Source organism: Garra rufa, chromosome 2, assembly GCF_049309525.1.
Source record: "Garra rufa chromosome 2, GarRuf1.0, whole genome shotgun sequence".
Classification (NCBI taxonomy): Eukaryota; Metazoa; Chordata; class Actinopteri; order Cypriniformes; family Cyprinidae; genus Garra; species Garra rufa.
The window spans coordinates 48,761,962-48,775,809 of NC_133362.1; the positions used below are offsets into that span (position 1 = coordinate 48,761,962).

General features: G+C 39.2%; 1 protein-coding gene across 1 annotated transcript in view; it reads left to right on the forward strand.

The window, feature by feature from the left end:
- The window catches only part of LOC141326518 (inactive phospholipase D5-like), a 65,877-nt gene extending 60,755 nt beyond the window's left edge, over positions 1-5,122 (forward strand). Inside the window, exons 9-10 of the mRNA XM_073835260.1 lie at positions 4,314-4,404; positions 4,523-5,122. Coding sequence (XP_073691361.1) covers positions 4,314-4,404; positions 4,523-4,755 — 324 coding nt within the window. The 3' untranslated portion in view covers positions 4,756-5,122. The remainder of the gene's footprint in view (positions 1-4,313; positions 4,405-4,522) is intronic.
- The last annotated feature ends 8,726 nt before the right edge of the window (positions 5,123-13,848 follow it).

Sequence of the window (13,848 nt, forward strand, 5' to 3'; positions counted from 1 at the left end):
ATCCAATAGTCTAGTGGTAAAATGTTCTTTTAATGAGTCAGAGGATTTTGGTTCTAATCCGCCATCACGTGACTTTTTTCATCCCTTAATAAAATTAAATATGTTCATCAGTGATCCTATATCAGAGACACATTTGTGTGTATTTTGTTTTGATTTTTAACCATAATGAGCCATAAGCGAGGGATTGAAGCACTCGCGTGTGAACACTGAGCACGAGCCGCATTGACAAAGTTCCGTCGCTAATTAACATTGCAAGGAACATTAAGCATGATTTCAGAAAAAATACAGATTCCAGCGTCAGCAGCTTATTTAACAGAAAGGAATGTTGCATCAGCATTAGGTACGTCTGTGCCGCGAGATGTTCAAAAAGTGGTGGGACAATATTGAGCTTTACAAGTGTCCCACCCATCCCTCCCGTGAATTACACCTATGAAAATAAGTAATGTGAAACACCAACAAGCAATTATGAGAAATATTTTTATTACAGCAGTCTTCAACAGTAAAACCAACACAACAGTGTTAAAATGTTTCACAAACTTTTTGGCAAAAGTTTTCGTCCTTTCCAATACTGTTCACGATGAGTTTTTTTGCCATCTGACTATTTCTATGGTCACGCATTGATGGATTATAGATGTTTGTACAGGCGTACCTGCTCAGCCAAAACAGTTTTAAAAATTTTCGTGAGCAATGAGGTGACACGCGAACACTTCATTTGAGAAGCCATGCACACCGCCACGCGAAATGGGTGATTTCACAAACCCAAGCGAACTTGCGGACGCGTATAAATCAGTCTTTACGTTGCACAGATTTAGGAGCTAGTTAGCTAGTTTTAGTGCTAAAATGCTTTGTGAAATACTCTTAGAGCAAAAATTTAGGAGTCCTAAATTTAGGACTGACACGCCCATTATTTTTAAGATTTTCTCCTAAATCGGCAAGTTATGAGCTACTTTTAGCCTTAAGATGTTTTGTGAATATGGGCCCAGATCCTTAATGGCAATTCATTGTTGAGGTAGATGCCTCAGAGGTCGGGGTATGTGTGGTTCTGTCCCAATGGTCCCCCAGAGATGGGAAGATGCACCCCTGTGCCTTTTTCTCTTACTGCCTGAGCCCTGCTAAACAAAATTATAACATAGGTAACAGGGAGCTGCTGGCAGTCAGGCTGGCTCTGGGGGAGTGGCACCATTGGTTCAAAAGAACACTGCAGCCCTTCTTGATGGATCACAAGAACTTGGAATATATCCATTTGGCCAAGAGGTTGAATGTTTGCCAGGCCTGCTGGACACTCTTCTTTGGGCGGTTTAACTTCTCCCTTTCGTATCAGCCAGGCTCCAAGAACACTAAATCTGATGCCCTTTCTCATCTGTTCGAGAGTCCTGGGAGGGATGTGGCTCCAGACACCAATGTCCCCAAGGGGGTGGTGCTGGGATCCCTCTCTTGAGATGTTGAACAGTGGGTGAGGAAGGATATGCGGGAGGGGGTATCCGAAGGGTCGGTTATTTGTGCCAGCTACACTGCGTCCTGATGTCTTCTGGTGGGGTCACGAATCCAGGGTAACATTTCATCCAGGAGTTTGTGTTGGCTTGCTTGGTGTGTGCTCAAAATAACACTTCTAACGAGTCCCCTGTTGGTCTGTTGCAGCCTTTGCTCATTCTCTCTCTCTTGGTCACACCTGGCCCTTGATTTCTTCTCAGGCCTTCCCCCATCGAGAGGCAACACCATGATTCTGACGGTGGTGTATCACTTCTCCAAAGCGGCCCATTTTATTTTACCTTGCCCAAACTCCCTTCTGCCAAGGAGACGGCACAGGTGGTGGTGGACCATGTCTTCCAGATACATGGTCTTCCAGTGGGTGTGGTCACTGACAGAGGACAACAATTTGTCTCCCTGATTTGGAAAGAGATCTGTAGACAGAGTCTACAAATCTGCCTTCAGGTTTTCACCCTCAGACCAATGGGCAGTCCAAGTGAGCCAACCAGGATCTTAAGAGAGCTCTCCGCTGCCTGGCATCACATAGTCCAAGCTCCTGGAGTCAGCAGCTACCGTGGGTCGAATATTCCCACAATTCCCCTCCTGTAGCGTCCACAGGTATATCTCCCTTTCAATGTTCCATGAGTTATCAACCACCACTTTTCCATGCTCAGTAACCCAAAGCTGCGATCCCGTCTGTCTTGGCCTTTGTCCATCAGTGTCGTCGGAGCTGAAGAAGGGCTAAGGAGGTCTTGGCCCGGGCTTCCAGGCGGACCAAAGCAGCAGCAGATCGTCACAGGACTCCTGCTTCTCAGTACATGTATGGCTCCGGGTGCCTTCTCATAAGCTGGCACCCAGGTTCATTGAACCATATTGCATCACCAAGGTTCTGAGTCCGGTGGCAGTGCGGCTCAAGCTTCCTTGCACGCTTACTCGTGTTCACCCTGTCTTTTATGTGTCCAGGGTTAAGCCTTTGTTTCGGTCCCCTCTTAATCCTGTTGGACATTGTCAATACTCATATTTTGATATCACCCATTTAAAAAAATTGCCTTGTTATGCTCTGGATTTTCCATCAAAGAGTGAAATTGTACAACATTGTATGCATGCTGCATCCTCTGGTTTCCCCCACAGTCCAAAGACTTGCAGATCAGGTGGATTAGGGTTGCATGAGTTAGCGCACTCTCAATACTGGGTTGCAGCAGGAAAGACATCTGACTTTAAACCTGTGCCAAATGGCTATGCAAATAACTCCACTGTGGCGACCCCTGACAGCAGTTGAAGGAAAATGCTGCATAACTGGCACCTTGCATTTGTAAAACAGTGTGAATGTTACAGAGTTCATTAGTTATAAAGTAACTCTCTCTGAAGTAAACTAATATTTGTTGACATAATATGGGCTAAAGCATGACAACCTTGAAAAGATATTTCAATAGAGTTGAACATTTTCTGATTCTTTATTGATGTTGATTATATAGCAGTTTTGTTCCTTGTACTTCAATCAGTTTGAAACATTGGTTTAACTGTATTTTTGTATTTGAAGGAGACTTATAATGCAAAATTCACTTTAATATTGTTTCTAAACACAGTTATGTGTCTGTAGTGTGTGTACACAAGAACCCTATTGCGGTAGGGTTGCTATTGCCTATTTGGAACACATTAAACTCAAATCAACAGTGACAAACTGCAGAGTCAGGCCTACGAAAATGGGAAGAAAGCATTCAGTTAATTCAGAAAACATAAAAAAGCTGTTCACAATGCCAGCATGGCAACTCAGCCAGTATAATTGAGATCCAGGAAAGATGTGAATATCTTTGACGAATTGTTGCAATAACAGGATTTCTAGCAAGACAAGGTATACCATTTTAGGGGCAAAGTGAAAAAGAGAGCAGTGAGAAACAAGGAAGTGATTCAGACTACTGTCTCAGTTTGATCCATTCCCTTAGAATCACACAGCTGCCTTCAATTCCACATATCTCTCTAAAGTCTCTCAAAATGAATTCATTCAGAGCTTTGCTGAAGAGGTTACTGAGAAGATCAGAAAGGAAATGAAGTTATCCGGCATGGATGCTGTAATGGCAGACGCGGCCAGAGATGGCAAAACAGAACAATTAGCTGTTTGCATACAATATGTAAACTCAAATGGTAAAGTGATGGAACGTTTCCTGGGCCTTCAAGACCTAAACACAACTGAAGCCTTGTTGACGCCAACAAGTTGGAAAATCTGACATGTGTAGCTCAGACGTATGACAGCGTGTCTGTATTGAGTGGCATATCTGCTGGTGTGCAGGCTCTATTCCAAGCCAATCATCCAGAAGCCATTTACATACACTGCTTCGCACATGAACTAAACCTCATCCTGTGTTACACATGCGGTTCAAGGAGCAATCCTGATTTATTATGATATAAAAATATGACACGGTCACAGGCACAGATAGCATTAGCTAAATGAGAAGCTGTGCGGATCCATGCGATCAGAGCTAACGACCACTGGCCTCGAGAGAGAGTCCAATCACTGAATAAATCTTTTTAGTGGACAGAATCAAATTAAGTCTCTGTGATGAATCAGAGGAACTGATCATTGCTTTCAACTTGATATAAGACAAGATATACTGTAGAAGAGCTGGAAGTTTATTTGAATAGATGTACCAGTAATATGATTTGCTACTGTCCCTCATTTGTGCTCATGACCAGACACAACATTCATCTAGTAATGGAAGACATGGATCATTCTGAACAATCAACTTCTGTTTCATTAGCTATAAAAGCCCACTATGACTGGACTACTGTTATTCATACGAGTACATACTGAAACTGACAACTTATGCACTCTATTCTTCTTCTTGTAGAAGTTCTTCATTCCACAGAAGCAGAGCAATGGATATCTCTACGGAGTCAATCACAACAGATACATGGTGACAGACAGATCTGTGTATCTAGGTGAGAACATCCTCTGCACTGATCAATCTGCTGATGTCATATGAAGTGAATTGAGATTTGAATTGAATTGAATGTTTGAATCATTTCTTCTCTTAAAACCATGTTTCTGGCCTCTCAGGGAATTTAAACTGGGTGGGCAATGAGTTTGTCTACAACGCCGGTGTTGGTGTGGTGATCAGTCAGCAGGCAGAGCAGAACAGCTCAACTGTAGTTGAACAGATGAAAGCAGTTTTTGAGAGAGACTGGCATTCCCACTACAGTAAAACACTACAGCCAAACAAGATCCCAGCATGCAGCATGCACACAGTCAAAGAGTGGCCAGCGTCAAGCAATTCTCTTGAAAACGTTTGAAAATGACATGCAAACCTTAAATGTGTGAATACATTTGTTGGCTGTTTCTTTTCAATTGTACCATACACATTAAGTTTATACAGCAAGCATGAAGCCTTTTTTAAGGTAAGAACTATTTTGCCATATTGTTTAGCCCTATTTTAACCTGAAATTAAGATGCATTTTTATGATGCAATCACAAGTGGTGCTATAACTCAGAGCTGTATCCACTTAGTTAATTCATTTCATTTGCTTGGAAGGCAGGTAACATGGGTTTGTCTGATTGTAGACTGTATTTGTGCATGCCATGAAAGTGAGGTAGAGTCTGAGGAAAGTTTTAAAGGGGTCATCAGATGCAAAAATCACTATGTTGGTTGATCATTAATGTGTGTTGGCAGTTTGTGTACACAACCACCCTACAATTATAAAAAAACACCCAGTGGTATTTTTTTATCTTTAAAAGTAATATTCCCTTTTTAAAATCAGGTCATTCTCAGCTTCTTGTGGGTGTGACGGCACACCGACAGAGGCCACTCCCATGATAGTTGATTGACATGAGCGCCTTACCTTAGCCCCGCCCTCACCGAGCTGAAACAGTCAGACTCCGATCGCCATTGTGTGACTCAGGGGCAGAGGAAGACAAGAATGTCTCCGATTGAGCGACTGAGGTGTTCTGTTGTTGGATGTAATAATGAACATAGCGGTCGTCATTTACTCCCTACATCTGAGCCGCTGAAGACGCAGAGGATAACATTACTTTTGTTTTTAAAAGGAAAGTGCCGATCCCGATCTACATACATATCTATGTCCGTGCGAATCGTTTCTGATGCAGCTTCACCCACAGCAGAAGTGAGTATAAGGGTTTTTTATGCATTTTTGCAAACAACCTTTCTTAATAATGTATTAGTTAGGAAGTTTCGCTGTTAAAGCGAAATCATCCCACAGCAGAGAGGGGCGGGGCAAGCAGAGCTCATTTGCATTTAAAGGACCATGCAATAAAATGAGTTGAGCTTTTGCAGAGCTGATTTTGACAAGGTAAAAGTTTTTTTTTTTTACACTGCTATTGACAATTTTTTACCAAAGTATATTATAGACTTTTCATTAAGACACTAAAGAATCATATGAACTTGTGAAAAATGGGCATCCGATGACCCCTTTAACAAAATCTGATTATAAATGCTTATAGAAGATGCATTTGAGATACAAACATCTTGGCTATCCACACACACACAAATGTATGAATTGTTTTAAGATGTTTGTCTCTGCTTGCAAAAATGTTTTTACCTTTAACCTATTAGGGAAAAAAGTTTTAAATTTCACTATCACTTTTGTATTAATAAAATCCTGAATGTGCTTCCAGATATTTTTAAGCATACCGTTATTAGGCCTAATTAATATTATGCATTATCAAGCATTGTATTTGAAAATGTAATTTCATGAATGATTTTTACAGGCAGCTTTTTTTTTTTTTTTTGCAACAAGTTTTATTTATTTATTTATTTTTATTTATTTATTTATTTTTGCCTGATACAGTTTATATCTGCAAGATATATTTAAAGTCAAATACTAGCTTCATCATAATTTACACAAGCATGTTGATTTTTAACTAACATTATGATTGTCCTTCAGTGAACGAGAATTTTTGTGTTAGAAATAAACCATGTTAAAAATGGTTTAAAATGTTCTTCACTTAGAGGTTTGGCATACCTGAGCAGAACTATACTGATATATATATACCACACTGATTTATACAGCACTTATACAATAGACTGCTTTAAAGCAAGCACATTTTCAGTATTAAACATGAAGAAAATGTGTCAGTATCACTTTAACTTGGAATAACTTACACTAAAGCAGTCCTCCACTCATTTTTATTTAAAACTGACCTTGTCAGACTCAACAGAAAAAATCAATCAGAGAAGATTTCCACAGCGCCACAGACCAATAGTAGTTTACCAAAAGTGTTTACCAGGTCAGTAAGCTGTTTTGAACTCCCAAAATGAGCCCATATGAACTTGAACTGTTTTGGCCCATTTTTTCTAAACAATGTCACACACAAAATTGTGATGCCTAAAAAGTGAAGCCAAAACATTTAGATCACTCCCTGGTGTCTGGCTGCAGTAAAGGTCATAAACCCCACCCTCTCCATGTAAACAAATGGTGAGACGAATACATCAAACTACACTTAAAATAAGTTTTTAACTTATTTAAGGATGGTAAGATAAGGATGGTTTCCAAAATTGTAGGTAGTTATCACATTGATATACGTTCAAACTTTCATTTTTCTAATATGTTTGTTTTTAGTTATTTCATTCCATAAAAATAGGGTGTGGTGTCGTGATTGTGAGCTTGCGACTGGGTCTGAGGAAGTTTGGGATGACTGCAGCTCCACCTCATGATTATTGCTGTGCAGAGTCTGGCTCCAAATGACAGCAGCCATACCTGGAATATTTTGGCTATACCTATCTACAGTGGTAGGAAGTGGATAAGGGTCATCCATCTTTTTTTTACAGTCTGTGATCATAAAACCAGAAGTTTAACCTTACAAGGCTTCAAAGCCCATGCAGATGTTTAGTTTGTTGTTGCAAGGAACAAGATTTAATGGCTCCTGCACAATGGACAGAAGCAAATCATAGTCAGTGACAGGAACATTTCACTTTTTCTGCATTTTGTTATGTTACAGCTTTATTCCAAAATGAAATATTTTCCTCAAAATTCTACAAACAATACCCCATAATGACAATGTAAAAAGAAGTTGGTTTGAAATCTTTGCAAATTTATTAAAAATGTAAACATTAAAAAATGTGGCAATTATCTGTCATTCTTCTCCTCACATCTTCACCTCTTAAGCTCTGTCAGGTTGGATGGGGGCAGACGCACATTTTCAGGTTTCTCCAGAAATATTTGATTGTGTTAAAGTTCAGGCTGTAGCTGGGCCACTCAAGGACATTCACAGAGTTGTCTATAAGCCTCTCTTGCTGTTTGCTTATGGTCATTGTTGGAAGGTGAACCTTCTGCCCAGTCTGAGGTTCTGAATGCTCTGCACTTGGCTTTCATTAAGGCTATCTTAGTATTTTAGTGCATTGAGCTTTTCTTCTACTCTGACGAGTCCCTCAGTCAGTGCCTCTGAAAAACAGTCCCACAGTATGAGGCTGCTACCAACACACTTTACTTTTGAGATGGTACTTTGCAGGTGATGAGCAGAGCTGGATTCCTTCGAGTATGATGCTTAGAATTGAGGTTTATCAGACCAGAGAATCTTGTTTCTCAGAGTCTGGGGGTCCTTTAGGTACTTTTTAAAAAAACATTTAGCAAATTCCAAGTGTGTTTTTATGTCTTTACTGTGGAGAGGATCAGTGGTCCCAGATCTGTGGAGTGTTGCAGTGATGTTTGTCCTTCTGTAAGTTTCTTCCATCTGCATATATGATCATGGAGCTCAATTAGAGTGACCATCAGGTCTAGACAAGGCCCTTCTCCATCAATTGCTCACTTTGGCCAAGAGGCCAGCTCTAGGAAGAGTCCTGGTTGTTTCAAACTTCCTCCATTAAAGGGATAGTTCACCCAAAAATGAAACTTTGCTGTTTATCTGCTTACCCCCAGGGCATCCAAGATGTTGGCTGGTTCCTTCAGTAGAACACAAAGATTTCTAATTCAATCTACAGTTCCCTCCACTAATATTGGCACCCTTGGTAAATATGAGCAAAGTTGACTGTGAAAAATCTGCATTGTTTATCCTTTAGATCTTTCATTTGAAAAATTCACAAAATTCTAACCTGTCATTGAAGTAAGACGGTGGAAAATGGGGGGAATCTCATTATAAAATAAATGTTTTTCTCTAGTTCATGTTGGCCACAATTATTGGCACCCCTAAAAATTTGTCTAAGTAAAATATCTCTAAAGTATATTCCCATTAATATTAGATTTTTTTTTAGCACACCAGGGTGGCTAGGAAAATAAAATTGTCCAGCCATGACTTTCTGTTTCACAGGATTATAAATATGAGGAACACAAAAGCCAAATTCCCCTAATCATCCATCACAAGAAGTAAAACCAAAGAATGTAGTTCTGATGTGCAGAACAAGTTTGTTGAGCTTCACAAAATAGAAAGTGGCTGTAAGAAAAGAGCTAATGAAAATCCCTATTCCCACCATCAGGGCAATAATTAAGAAGTTCCAATCAACTAAAGGTGTTACAAATCTGCCTAGAAGAGGACGTGTGTCTGTATCATCCTAATATACGATAAGGAGGAGAGTTTGAGTGGCCAAAGACTCTCCAAGGATCACAGTTGGAGAATTGCAGAGAATTGTCCGGACCTCGGTCATTTTTGTATATTCAAAAATAAAATGCCAAGCTCTCTGAATGATTATTTAGCCGTTTAAACCACCTCATATCACATGAGTGTTTGCAATTCATGTTGATGCGAGAAGCTAGCGCAGTGAACGAGGCTTGAGAGCGCGTTGAGTGAGAGCGCGTGTGCAGCCTCCGTTTGTTGCCAGATCCACCTATTATACGTGTATTTTGACTCATTTTTCCAATTTATTGTGACACTTTGGGACGTTTATAAAGTGGAAAGTTGAACGTTAAAAAACATTAATTAAAGCGGTGTTTCTCAACCTTACTTCGGACCTCACTAATTTTCAAACCCTAGTTACGGCCTTCAGGTTAACTCGTTTACTTTTGGTTTTAAAGACAAGAAGTTCAGATGACACGAACACGGAATTTGGTTGAATCATTTGTAAACATAATGCCAAACATGTTATTAAAAGGCACACACTATCTATCTATCTATCTATCTATCTATCTATCTATCTATCTATCTATCTATCTATCTATCTATCTATCGCGCCGTGTAATAAAATAACGTTATTAACCGGTATTTTTTCTAGAAAACCGTTCTCGGAACGTATTGTTTAATGAGGAACGCAAGAACAGAAACGTTATAATATCGATTCTGCTCGGAGTGAACCGAATGGATTTTTTTTTTTTCGTTTTTAAGCCCTGCTGCTGGGTCTTTAATGTTGTGGGCCTATTTTTCTGCCGGAGGTCCTGGACATCTTGTTTAGATGCATGGCTTCATGGATTCTATCAAATACCAGCAGATAAAAAAATCAAAACCTGACTGCCTCTGTTATTAATCTTATGGGCCATGGTTGCACCTTCCAGCAGGACGATGATCCAAAACAAACATCAAAATCAACACAAAATTGTGTCACTGAGCACAGAATGAAGCTTCTACCACGGCCGTCCCAGTTCCCTGACCTGAACCCTGTATAGAAACTGAAGAGAAGAAGCACCAACATGAAGCTGGGAAGAGAGAGATTCTGGAGAATCTAGAGAGATTCTGTTTGAAGGAATGGTCTCTGATCTCTTGCTAGGTGTTCTCCAAACTCATTAGACATTGTTGGAGAAAACTCAGAACTGTTATCTTGGGAAAACGACGTTGCAATAATTGGGTGCCAATAATAGTGGCCAACGTGAACTAGAGAAAAACATTTCATAATGAGATTTCACCCCTAGGTTCTATTCATTTACTTCAATGACAGGTTAGAGTTTTGTGATTTTTTTTGATGAAAGATCAAAAGGATAAATTATGCAGATTTATTTTCACATCCACCTTTGCTCATATTTACCAAGGGTGCCAATATTAGTGGAGTGCACTGTAATACCTCATCCAGGGTAAGTGAATGTGGTGTTGGTGGTTGCCTCAGCCTTACTTGTTATTGGCTGCATATAACAGAAACAATACTTACTGTACAAAATGGTCTACAATTTACATGGCTTAAGTTACAATTTAGTAAGTTTAGTAAATTTTGTTTTGTGTTTCATTTTGAGTCGTCTCAGAGTTCTTCTGGCTCCAGAAGGATTACACCTAATAAAACAAGAAGCAAATTTTACTAGCCAATGTAGATTACTACAGTATCCTTAAGAAATTGAAGAAGGGCAAAATGTAAAGGCTTGTCTATTTTTACAACATGCCCAAAAGCAGGGGTCACCAAACTTGTTCCTGGAGGGCCAGTGTCCTGCGGAGTTTAAACTCTGTAGGACACCGGCGCTCCAGGACTGAGTCTGGTGACCCCTGTCCAAAAGGATTAGTTGTACATTTTGCATAATAATGAAAAGGGGCAAATGGAATTTATAATTTTACAAACTTGCGCATTTACTCTGTCTTTTTTTTTTTTTTTTACAAATTCAATTTTCTTTCTTTCACAGATGCAGCAGTATTTTATTTTTTAAATAATGGGCTGATATTACACCAGGGAGCCCCTCTTACTCTCAGCGGCCAGTGGTTATGAAAACATGAATGTTCCTTTCTTTTATTGCGGTGTGCTGTAGCTCTTTCTACATCAAATCATGTAATGTGAATTTTGTATAGGCCTAGTCTCTTGCTCAATACTAAAAATCGAGTTGAAAGCATACAGAGCCACAGAATAGACAACAAACCCCATGGAGAGCCCACGATACACCTGATACTATCATGTGGTGCTAGTTATATGGGCCATTGAGCCACACGTTTGTAAACAAAAATACAGTTGACACAGTTGATTGCAAATACTCTAAGGCAAAGTCACATTGTAAATGCATCTGAGTAAAGATACATATAATCTTTCACTGGGTTTCCTTGATGACTGCTGAAATCGACAATCCATTAAAAATGTCTTCATATACCCACAATGTGTGCACATTAACTGGGTTACAGGAGGTTGATTGAACTAACTGGCATAATCAGAGTAAGCAAGTTTTGGGTTAATCAAGCGGAAGCTCCAGGTGTGTGACAGTAAGGCCATGTCCACTCTAATACGTTTTCGTTTGAAAACGCATCTTTTTCTCTCAGTTTTGGCCTTCCGTCCACACTGAGACGGCGTTTTTGTCAAGGAAAACAGAGCTTTTTGAAAACGCTCTCCAAAGTGGATACATTTGAAAATGCCCTTTTGAAAACGATGATGCATATTTAGTCATGTGACGCATATTGTACCAATAGATATCTATGTTTACACCAGTAATTGTGCCTGTGCTATTCACTGTCACACTGCTGCTAAAGACATTTACCTTGTGCACTCTTCAAATTACAGTCCTAAAATGATGTTTTCCTACGTTTCAGTGTAGATGAGAAACTTTTGGAAACGCATGGAAACGCTAGTGTGGACGGAGAGCGTTTTAAAACGAAAACTCCGTTTTCAAATGTATCCGCATTAATGTAGACATAGCCTCAGTTAATCTTACTTTCTAGAATACTCCCCAGAACTAAACAGGATAGCATGACGATGACTGTGAACCAGTGAGAAGATGACCACCGCACTCATACTCACACCATTATATTCACAGCTTGACTTATTTAAAAGTTTTCTTTGATTCTATTTCTTCCGAGATATAGTCTACCTTTGGTTTTTGTCACTTTGCAGAAGAAGCTTGTTGTTACACTTCCTCTGTGTGAAAAGCAAGCATCTTCCCCAGTATTTCTGATTAAAGCTGTGTGTGTACAAACACTGACAAGTGGGCACTGGATTTTCAAGGATAGAACCCTCTTAAAGAGTTTCTGGGACTTCTAGAGATCATCTGTCAAAGGAATCAGATGTTCAAGAAGGGAATGGAATAAAGTGGATTCTGGCATTGTTCTTGCAGCCTACACTGATGAATGGATCTGAGCTGTTTGTCACTGCATTTGTCTTTGATTTGTTGTCAGTAGCATATGCTGTTGTAAAGCTGGAGGAGTCTGACCAACAGAAGGTTTACACCAGTCCTAACCAAGATTCACTGGGAATGAAAGGTGGAAAGGTTTGCAGTTCACACAGAGGAAGAAAACAGGTTTCTATACTGCCCATCTGAAAGTGCAATCCCCGAATAGAATTGTGCCTTTGTTTTAATTAACTATGGCATTAGCATTGACATGTTTATAAACATCCAAACAATATATGCAAGCACATATGACAAACAAAGCAGTAAATTCACGACCAGTTACTATGTTTGTCCCACCGACTGTAGTGACTCAGGCCAACGTTCCTCTTTTTATCCAGGAACCACTTTAAAACATTGTTGGTTGTGAGTTCTTATAAACATTGTGTAAAGGCTCAGATAATGTACCATTAGACTCAATAGTGTCATGTTGCTGTGTTTTACAGTTTGGGAACAGAAGTCTCTGACATGCACATTTCGCTTGTTGAATTTTTGAGGCATTGCAGTTGTTTCTCTGCAGTGCTAAATGGAAAAATCTCCTGTGTAACAGGGGCTGTAAGGCATATATGCCTGTCATTTTCACTGTGTTTGAGAAATCACACAATCACACAAAGGTCACAGCCTCTCCTAACTGTTGGTTTGCATGCATAAGATGCAGACATTGCAGAAACAGATTGATTGGTCTAAAAGCTAAAGTAAAAACAAACGGGGCACATTCATTTCTGCTCCTATGGCTCACAACACAAGTATGCTGTATTTCTGTACTCTTAGTTAACACAGATACCCTCTGTCTACAAAATAAAAAATATATGCAATGTTATCTGAGTCATTATATGAAATGGGTGCCATTTACACTTTGCAATTTTCAAAAAATTCATTAAGAACAAATTTTCTATAAAAAAAAGACTACAACTTGAAAGTTAACCCTCCAAAAAACATATTTTCCACAGGCACAAACTCCTTTTAATACTATCCTTTTTCTTCAGGCAAGGGCACCTTTCTTGTACCACCCCGTTACAGACGATATGTATGCCATTAGAGTAGTAAAACATGAAATATATTTTACATTTTTTATGTTTTCCTAATAATGAATAGAGAGTCTGTAATTGAATTAAATTTTTTATTGTTAGAATCTTGAAATCGTTTAATCTTGAAAAATTTGACATTTCAATGGCCTCACTGTTTGTAGTGGAAAAAAAATACAAATGAAGTTGCATTTATTTAATTAGTCCACACAATAAGAATATCATATATAACATTAAATCAAGTAACATTTATATAACATTTATACAAATTTATAAAAACTTTTTACAAAATGAGCCTGTGATGGGGTGGTTCACTGTGACGGGGTGGTATGGACAAAGTGTTTCTCAATATAAACTGCTGGTTTTAAACTTTAAAAACTGGGGGAGAGGAGACATTGAAATAGGAGATATAATAGAA